Source organism: Castanea sativa, chromosome 1 (genome assembly GCF_040712315.1).
Source record: "Castanea sativa cultivar Marrone di Chiusa Pesio chromosome 1, ASM4071231v1".
NCBI classification, from domain to species: Eukaryota; Viridiplantae; Streptophyta; class Magnoliopsida; order Fagales; family Fagaceae; genus Castanea; species Castanea sativa.
In genome coordinates this window covers 42,547,501-42,557,500 of record NC_134013.1, presented here as the reverse complement: position 1 = coordinate 42,557,500, position 10,000 = coordinate 42,547,501, and the positions used below count along the sequence as shown (strand labels likewise).

Below are 10,000 nucleotides of genomic sequence, written 5' to 3'. Positions count from 1 at the left end.
TTCTTGTTGTGACTGGAGCTGTGGCTGTAATGTTTGGTGGGTATCAGTGGTGCTCGGTGACAGTTTTTGCTAGGGTTGAGATCAGGGTGGTGGGTTTTGGTTAGGGTTGAGAACGAGGTGGGTGGGTGGTGGTGGAGGTGGGTTGCTGTGGCTGAGGCGTGGGTCTTGGGTTTGATGGGTTTCTCTATCCTTCGCCTCCCTCTCTTCCTCTCACGGTAAGGCTTCTCTATCTCAAGTTTAGTTTAGTTTTTGTTTTTTTTTGGCTATGGGGTTGATTTTTGGATGGATGCTGATTGTGGTGGCAGTGGGTTAGCCATGGGTCTGGGTTTACTGTGGAATGTTGATGGTTTATGGTGGTGGTGGCTGGCAGTGGCTAGCCGTTGAGAAGAAAGCGTGGAAAGAGAGAAAGTGGTAAAATAAAAATAATATTATTTAAATGAAGTTGTAAAAAATATAGAATATTTGATGTTTGGTGGATTGTAAAATGGTATATTAAAATTGATAAAGTAGGATTTTGAAGTGGTAAATGCTAAAATATTTAGCATTCTTGATGAGAATGCTCTTATGGATCTCATATGATATTTTTGTTTTCTTTCTCGTATGATGCTTGTTAAGATTTCTTTTTTGGTCTCATTTAAATAAAAGAAAAAAAGTTATCAAAAATATTACCACAAAAGATAATAAAAAAAAATTACTAAAAAACTGTCAAAAGTTACTCCAAAACTTGAAAAACTGTCACAATATTTGTTGTTAACGAGCACCTTACGGTGCCTGTTAACATAACCCTACTATTATATACCTTCTCAATAAGAAAAAAAAAATTAACTATGCATATCTTTTTCAAGTATCCATATCTTTTATATTTCTTGGGGGTGTTATACCACATAAAATTCTTTATATAACATAATCTTAAAATAATGATTAAAAACATAATACAAACAAAAAAATTAACCTATTAATTTTAAATGGATTTTATTAACAAATATCCCAAGGGTCGCATACGTTAAAAATTAATATATACCTATAATGCATGCTGTAAGGTCGCAGTTTGTGCCTAAGCCCAACAAGAGGAAGGGTATAGGCCCAAAGAGCCCAATACAATAAATTTATAGAGAGTGGGTCAAAAATCTTGTTTCTAATGAGCTTAAACGGGAACAACAATGACCTAAGATTACAAAATGATAAGGATGGATGAGTTTATATGATGAAACTTATTCTCTGACTCAAGTCTAAGCCCAACAAGAGGAAGGGTATAGGCCCAAAGAGCCCAATACAATAAATTTATAGAGAGTGGGTCAAAAATATTGTTTCTAATGAGCTTAAACGGGAACAACAATGACCTAAGATTACAAAATGAAAAGGATGGATGAGTTTATATGATGAAACTTATCCTCAGACTCAAGTCGAGGACCAGATTCTTATCTTTCTGCTCTTTTAAAGATTAATTACAAATATCCAGTCTACAGTGTTTTCTCTTTCTATCTCTTGATCCCCTCTTCTCCGGGACCTTCCTCCTTCTTATACTTCCTCATCACTTCCATTTTTGCTCTCCACGTTTAGATTTAGACTTCTCCCCTTGATAATTGTCCCATCAGCCTCTTCTTAAAGTCTTTAGGTAATAGCTGTTCGACTGAAAATCACTGTTCAGATATTACTTCCTCATTAATGCGGCCAGAGACTTAGGTACAGCGCATTCAACAATACACAGCAGTAAAAAGAAAGCTAAAAGAGTAGGGAAGAGAGATGCAAATACAAGATAACATGCCGATGTGTTATCGAAGAGGAAACCAAAGAACTCGGCGAAAAACCTCTCCGCCGCCCTCCAAGCGGTAAATCGATCCACTATAAGCCATATTCAACAATACACAGCAGTAAAAAGAAAGCTAAAAGAGTAGGGAAGAGAGATGCAAATACAAGATAACATGCCGATGTGTTATCGAAGAGGAAACCAAAGAACTCGGCGAAAAACCTCTCCGCCGCCCTCCAAGCGGTAAATTGATCCACTATAAGTTGGGATACATGAATAGCAAAAGACCCTTCAAGGCTAGTCTACCTAATGCACATAAGCCCTTCAAGCTCCTACTCCAACAAGGCTTCTAGATCCCGCAATGCGTCCAATTGCATCCACCAAAGCTTGGCTTCTTCCAATGCTTTCCAGCAGCATCAAAACACACTGGGCACTCAGTATGGGTGTGATAAGTGTTTGGGCTATCAACCTCTCAAGGATATATAAATGGAAAGGAAAGAGTAGAGGAAAACCACAATGGAATGTGTGTAGAATTGTGGGTATGACAATCTCACACTCTCAAGGGTTAAGGTTAGGGTTTTCTCTTCTGTAAAGCTCTCTATTCAATATGTGGGTAATGATGATATATATAGTGTGATTGAGAATGTAGTGGAGCAAATAGGACAAACTAGCAAAACAGACTGTTTCGTGGGTATCTTGCGGGAAGGCCTTACTTGCGGGTATCTCGCGGGAAGGCCTTACTCGCTAGACACTCGCGAAAACCTGCTGTCACCATATGTCATGACTCTTCAAAATTCCACTCATGTGTAGGGCACATGCATCACTTCGCAGGATGCTTAGTCGCGAGCTACCCGTGAGAAATCTTCTTCCTTCAAAAGCTTGAGTCTTCACACTCTTTGTCTTTATCACACAACCCTTACAATAAAATTCCACATAAAGTACAGGGTATAAAAGATTGAACAAAATTACAATCAAATTTGGCACAGAATTAAAGCCAACACAAAACAGTTGTAAATCACAACTTTACAACCTCATAAAAGATCATTCTAGTCAACATGACGTACTACCTGACCCTTACTTCACTTTTCCGAGGAGATACCCTTCCTCGGATTACTTCCATTAACCTCTTTCACAATAGCTTGCTCGTGGGTCTTTAATTTTATCATCCCTATTACCATCAATCCGTCCTCGAACAGGTAAACATCCTTGGACACAGTCTATGGCCCAAAAACGCAACTTGGGCCTTTTATCCCCAGAATAGCCCCTTAAAACTCCATTTTTCTCTCCCATCTGAGGAGAAAATTGGGGTTTTGATCCAACGTAATAGCTTCCACACACTTCTCCAATTTCTACATGTAAGAATGTCGTTTCCCCCCTCCTGTAACTGTTTCTGACGCTTCGAAGCCCGTGATGCCCCATTAAATGCTCTAGGCGGCGCCCTGTCCTCCACATTCAACGGTGCAATGTAAATCCAACAATCAAAATTTCTCCTTGAATTTTGAGCGGGATAACTCCCACTCAATCCCGCCTCTCATATAAAACATCTAGGAGATCAAAATTCTTCCATTACTTCATAAACCGGTTAGCCCTTAAGAATCCCTTACTTTCCTAACTCTCAAGAAGTTTTTGAAGAGTCATCTGTTCTTTCTCTCGTAAGTTTTCACGCTCTTAGGTTCTTTTTCTCCTCAGCTTCTTAATCTTTTCCCTTTTTTTCAAAATATTCATTTTTATTTTGTTTAAATGGGTAGATTCAAAGACCTAGTAGACACTCCTGCTGGTATGGAGGGCTTTCGAGCCAAATACCACATTCCCCCGGGAGTTGGTTTGAGGTATTGTGCCCTAGATCAGATACTTACCCATAAGAAAGAAGGGGAAGTCATTGTTCCCATAATCGCATTCATAGACGGAGGAATGACGCTTCCCATGGGGAGCGTAACCCGAGACTACTTGTATAACCATAGGTTGTGCCTACACCAATGTGCACCTAATGTATTTAGAATCTTAGGTAGTGTCGACGCTTTCAATGAGCAGATGGATTTGAGACTCACATGGCACGACGTTGTCCATGTGTATGAGTGTCATTCACTTGCTGACTCGGTGTATTACCCAAGTCTAGGTCTAGCGTTGTTAGGCTTGTATCATGTCTTCCCAAATTCAACAAGGGCATAAAGGATGACTACCTAATCACCTCCGAGGAGTGTCATGACGGTCTTCAGTTTATGAGGGAACACCAGGTGTGACTCCATAGGGTTATGCCCCTTGGCACGGGGTTTAGTTCTTTTAGCTTTATCATTCATACTTTTGTTGTATATTAGTTTCCTTTTGGTGGATGATTTTATTGGTCTGACCATGATTTGCTCTTCGGATGTTTTTGTAGACAAGCAACACGTAGCGCCCCGCTTAAGCCTAACCAACGTCAAAGACCTCAACAAAGTTTTAAGGTCCGAGGTGTTTGTGAGTGAAGACGGCCAGCTGAGGGCAATCCATCTCATCTTGGGCTTTGAACCACTATCGACCATCTTTCAAGACATAGGCAACACAATCACAGCGAGTGACTGCAGCGCCGAAGAATAGACGTCTCTATAGCAGGATTTCTTGCCTCACAAGATCTGCCCAACGAACCTTCTCCCCTCCTTCTTGCACGCCTAATAGCAGCAATCCCGCCTCTTGTACATCCTGAAGTAGTAGCTTCCAGGGAGGAATCTACCTCCTCAAGCTTGTCTCTCGAGGAAGAAATAGACCAATTCCAACTCGAGAAAGAAGAAGAGGAGCGAATCAATCTAATTGACCTCTTAGACTCCAAGAGTGAACTCGATAGATCAACAACCCTTTTTCCTCCTTTAATAATCGCCGAGGTAGATAGCGAGGCCGAGAAAGAATCAATGGCTTTGAATACAAGGAAGGGTTTGAAGGATATAATGGCTGCTAAGCAAAAATGGTCCTCATCCAAAGAAGCCCCAAAAACCCAACTTTTGCCTACCCTTCCACCTAACCTTCCCCCTCCCATAACCACAACCAGCCTGCTCCCCATGGATAACTTGTAGAAGAAGAGGAAGGAGCAGGAACTGGAGGAGGGAGAGGTGGTCCCTCCAAAAGGGGCTAAGCAGCTAAAAATGGCAAAAGATAAGTGGGTCGCCCCCGCGGACCACAGGGAGGATCCGACCACAACTGAGGCACTCCAGCAACGCGCTTGGGCTCCTCCACTGGAGTTAGATGGCACCACCATCCCATGGGATGCTTCCATTAGATAATTTCATAGGGGGCATGCGGCCTACCTTACTGAGGCCTTGGAGCAACCCATTCTCTTGCCAAGAGACATGGATGCTCTGAAGAATGTGAGGCCGCAAGACCTCTTCATGTTGTTGAAGAGAGATCTTGGCATGGTAAGTTTTGCAATCGTTTATGTTAGATAAATTTTAAGGCCTCCTTTTAATCTTTTATTCCCTTACTCGCTCTCTGTTTCTCCTTTGCTGATTCCCCTGACATTTCTATGCAGGTTATCTAGGAAGTTTATATGGCTGAGGAGTGGGTCAAAGATGCTCGAAAGAAAACCCAGGCTGAGGTCCAACTCCACGCCCAAGCCATTAAAACCCTAGATGTTGTGAAATAGGAGAAACAGGAGTTGGCCGACAAATTGATCGCTGAGGAGAGGGCGTGTAGGAGTGTAGAGACCCAAGCTGAGGACCAATGCAAACAGCTTCATCTGAAGGAAATTAACCTGGCCACGCAGCAGCAACTGGTTCTGGAGCTCAAGGCAGAATTGGAGAAAGCCAAAGCCTCTGCTCAGGAGGCTGAGGAAGCTGCGGAGGTCGAAAAACAAGCAGCCTACAACTACGGAATAGAAGAAACTGAGATCTGGTTAGTTGAGGAGCTAGCCGAGGTGTGTAGGGATTACTGTAAGGAAACTTGGGAGAAAGCCCTTGACCTTGCAGGGGTCTCTGCTTCCTCGGAGTGGAGGTAACCTAGGAAAGTGTACTTTCATCTTGACATTCGCGAAATCCTAACTGCCCCCACACCTTCCCTTGCCACTACTCCAGAATCTTCTAGGCAGCCCCTTACTGCGTAGGGCCTTCCTTCGCCCCTTGAAGCTTCCAAAGGATCCACCCAAACTGGTGATAAAGGCTAAAAAGGCGAGGTTGGAAAGGACAAAGGTAAGGGCAAGGAGGCCAAGCCCCCCTTCGAGACTAAAGATGCTGCTAAGGCCAAGGACGAAGACAAGGCCAAGGATGCTGCAACGGCCAAGGATGCTGCTAAAGACAAAGATGATGCGGCCAGAGTGAAGGAGGTAGAGGCCAAATCCAAAGAAGACCATTCCCCTCCAGCCAAAGAGGACCCTGCTCCTACAGCCAAAGCTTAGGTTCTAGGATTTTACTCATTTTGTAATTTTCTCTCTTTATATCTTTTCCTTGATGATGGCATTTTGCCACTATGTAATCATGTTTTTGTAAGCATAACTGTCTCTTACCGAGAGTTAAGTAAATGAAAATTACAAGTTCTTTGTTCATGATATTAATAAATCACAAATAATACTTTCCTATCTATTCAACAGATTCGAGAGTTACTAAGTCAACAATATTAATAAATCACCCTTGCAATTTTAAAATCTATATATCACAACAGAGTAATCATTACAAATGCTTTAAGTGATAATCATGGAGTTCCAATTATCCAGATCACTATTGTAAGAGTCCCCAATACATGCGATCAAAGGGGTAGATCACAATCAATACGAACTTCCACATTTAGAGAAATAACTTGAAGTGTTAATTTACCCAAAGTAGGTAGTCCGAGGAACTAAACACTTAGAAATATGTTGAAAGATATCAATTTCCCCAAGGTATGTGGTCCGAGGAGCCAGGCATAGTCAAGGTTCTTTTTGACACTTAGAAATAATAGAAAATATCAATTTTCCTAAGGTATGTGGAGGAGCCAAGCATAGCCAAGGTTCTATTTGATTCTTAAAGAAATAGCAAATGTAACGCATAAAGTAATAGGTTATATAGAACTGGAAAATCTTTCATTAATAATAATACCTTCGTAGGTTATTTACATTCCAGGGATGTGGTACAACATTTTCGTCTAGATCTTCAAGATAATAAGCCTTTATCCCAGCTACTGAGGTGATGCGATATGGCCCTTCCCAGTTTGGCCCTAGTTTTCCCCAAGCTAGATTTTTCGCAGTATCTAGAACTTTTCTTAACACCAATTCCCCTGGCGCCAATGGTCTTAACTTCACGTTCGAGTCATAACCATGTTTAAGCTAGTGTTGATAGTATGCTAGTTGAACCATAGCATTTTCCCTTCGTTCTTCAACAAAATACAAACTCTTCTCGAACAAGCCATCATTGTTGCTCAGACTAAAAGAACTTGTCCTTAGTGTTAGGAAACCTGTTTCAAGAGGAATTACTGCCTCGGCCCAATAAGTCACTGAAAAATGAGTCTCTCTTATAGGTCTAAAGGACATGTGGCAGCTTTTCCACCCATCTCCCCTTAGTATCATCCAACCTCTTCTTAAACTCATTAACTATTACCTTGTTAACAGCCTCAGCCTGTCCATTCCCTTACAGATAAGCTGGAGTGGAAATTCTGTTTGTAATACCAAGATTACAGCAATATCTTCTAAAGGCTTTACTACCAAATTGAACGCCATTATCTGAGATAATATCATGAGGAATTTCGAACCGGGTGACAATATTTTTCCAAACAAATCTTCTCACGTCCAGATCCCTAATATTTGATAGTGGCTCAGCCTCAACCCATTTAGTGAAGTAATCCGTGTCGACCAGCAGAAATCTCTTATTCCCTACTGTCTTGGGGAAGAGTCCTACAATATTCAAGCCCCATTGAGCAAAAGACTAAGGACTGGATAGAGGATTGAGGACTCCCCCTGGTTGATGAATGTTGGGAGCAAACCTCTGACATTGATCACACTTCTTTACATAATCTAGTGCTTCTTTCTGCATATTAGGCCACCAATATCCTTAGGTAAGGGCTTTGTGAGACAAGGATCTTTCCCCTGTATGACTTCCACATATCCCCTCATGCAATTCTTCTAGAAGTAGCTCTGTTGCTTCAGGGTGTATATATAGCAGATATGGTCCTGAAAAAGAGCGCTTGTATAACTTTTGATCCTCAGACAGCCAAAACCGAGGAGCCTTCCTACGTACCTTGTCAGCTTCAGATTTTTCCGCAGGTAAGATATTCTCCTTAAGATACAGCACAACGGGGTCCATCCAACTAGGTCCCACTTTGATCTGATGAACACAGACTATATCTATATTCATCTTAGTAGGCATACACAAATCCTCCACTAAAATAACCCGAGGCAAAATCTGTGCCGAGGACGTTGCCAGGGTGGCTAGAGAGTCAGCATGAGTATTCCTGTTCCTGGATATTTGCCCTAAGGTAAAAGATTCAAAATTTGATCACAAACGCCTAACTTGATTTAAATACTCCTGCATCCTCAGATCTCTGACTTTTAGCTCTCCTTCCACCTAACCTACAACCAATCTTGAATCCGAAAACATCTCCACAACTTTCCCTCCCATCTTTTGAACTATGATCATTCCTACCAAGAGAGCTTCATACTCGGCTTCATTATTTATGGCTGAGAAACCCATTCTCAAAGATTTCTCAATGACGATCTTTTCAAAAGATATTATAACCAGCCCCACTCCTGATCCTCTTTGATTTGCTGCACCATCCACATATACCTTCCACGATAGAGATTTCTTCAGGGAGATCATGCCAAATGATTTTTCATCCATGTCCGATTTCTTCATATTTTCTTCTAATGATGGTTCAGCAAACTCGGCCACTAAGTCGACAAGGACCTAGCATTTCACAGAGGTGCGTGGCATATACTTAATATTAAAAACCCCCAGAATTGTTCCCCACTTGGTAAACCTTCCCGTATAATCAACACTCCGAAGTAAAGACCTGAGCGGGAGTTGGGTTAAAACCACAACTATGTGAGACTGGAAGTAATAGGGAAGCTTTCGCGTGGCATGCACCACTGCCCAAATGGCTTTTTCTAGCGGTAAGTAGCAGATCTCAGCTTCATGCAATGACTTACTTACATAATAGACCGGTCTCTGAACACTGTTGTCAACCCTTATTAGTACCAACCTGACAGCATGGGAAACCACAGCGATATAAGCAAACAATACCTCATCTACCTCGGGCCTAGACATAATAGGTGGCCGAGAAAGATATTCTTTAAACTGTTGAAAAGCCAAAGCACACTCCTTAGTCCATTCAAATCCCTTCCATTTATCTAGTAACTAGAAGAAAAGCCTACATCTGTCTGCAGACTGAGAAATAAATCGATTTAAGGCAGCTATCATTCCTATCAATCTCTGAACTTCCTTAGGATTACGAGGTGGCTGCAAGCTATTAATTTCCTTAACTTGAGATTAACTTCGATTCCATGATGTGTAACCATAAAGCCCAGAAATTTATCGGATCCCACGCCAAAAGAGCATTTGGAAGTATTTAGGCGCAACTTATATTTCCTTAGTGTCTTGAAGACGTTTTCAAGATTCCCAACATGCTCGGACACCACCTTACTCTTTACCACCATGTCATCCACATAAACTTCAATGCTTTTTCCCAACTGCGATTTGAACATCCTGATCATCATCCTTTGGTAGGTAGCCCCTGCATTCTTCAAACCAAAAGGTATTACCTTATAATGATAGTTTCTTGTAGGAATAATGAATGTTGTTTTCTCTTAATCATCCAAAGCCAAAGGTATTTGGTGATAACCTTGAAAAGTATCTAGAAAACTCATTCGAGGATGCCCAGCCGTGGTATCCACCAACTGATCAATGGGAGACATAGGGAAAGGCTCTTTGGGACACGCTTTATTCAAATCAGTAAAGTCTACACATACCTGCCACTTGCCATTCTTCTTCTTACCCACCACCGTATTAGCCAACCAATCAGGATAAAATACATCTTCAATAGCTCCTGCCTGCTTGAGCTTAATTACTTCTTCTTTGACAGCTTCAGAATGTTCCTTAGATGATCGCCGAGGTGGTTGTTTCCTTGGTACCACAATGGGGTTGACATTCAAATGATGACAAATGAAGCTCAGATCGACCCTAGGGGCCTCATAAGTATTCCAAGCAAAAACATCAAGGTTTCCCTTAAGAAACTTCATCAATTCCTCCTTCTCCTGAGGAGGCAGCTGAGCGCCAACCTAAAAATACTTCTCTTTATCCTTACCTATAGAAACTCGTTCTAAAGCTT

The 10,000-nt window shown here is 41.6% G+C and overlaps 1 protein-coding gene across 1 annotated transcript in view; it reads right to left on the bottom strand.

Annotated features, from left to right (window-relative positions):
• Positions 1 to 8,854: 8,854 nt before the first annotated feature.
• Positions 8,855 to 10,000, bottom strand: part of LOC142627506 (uncharacterized) — a 57,175-nt gene continuing 56,029 nt past the window's right edge. Inside the window, exons 8-9 of the mRNA XM_075801389.1 lie at positions 9,642 to 9,950; positions 8,855 to 8,875 (exon numbers count right to left, since the gene is read on the bottom strand). Of these exons, the coding sequence (XP_075657504.1) occupies positions 8,855 to 8,875; positions 9,642 to 9,950 (330 nt within the window). The remainder of the gene's footprint in view (positions 8,876 to 9,641; positions 9,951 to 10,000) is intronic.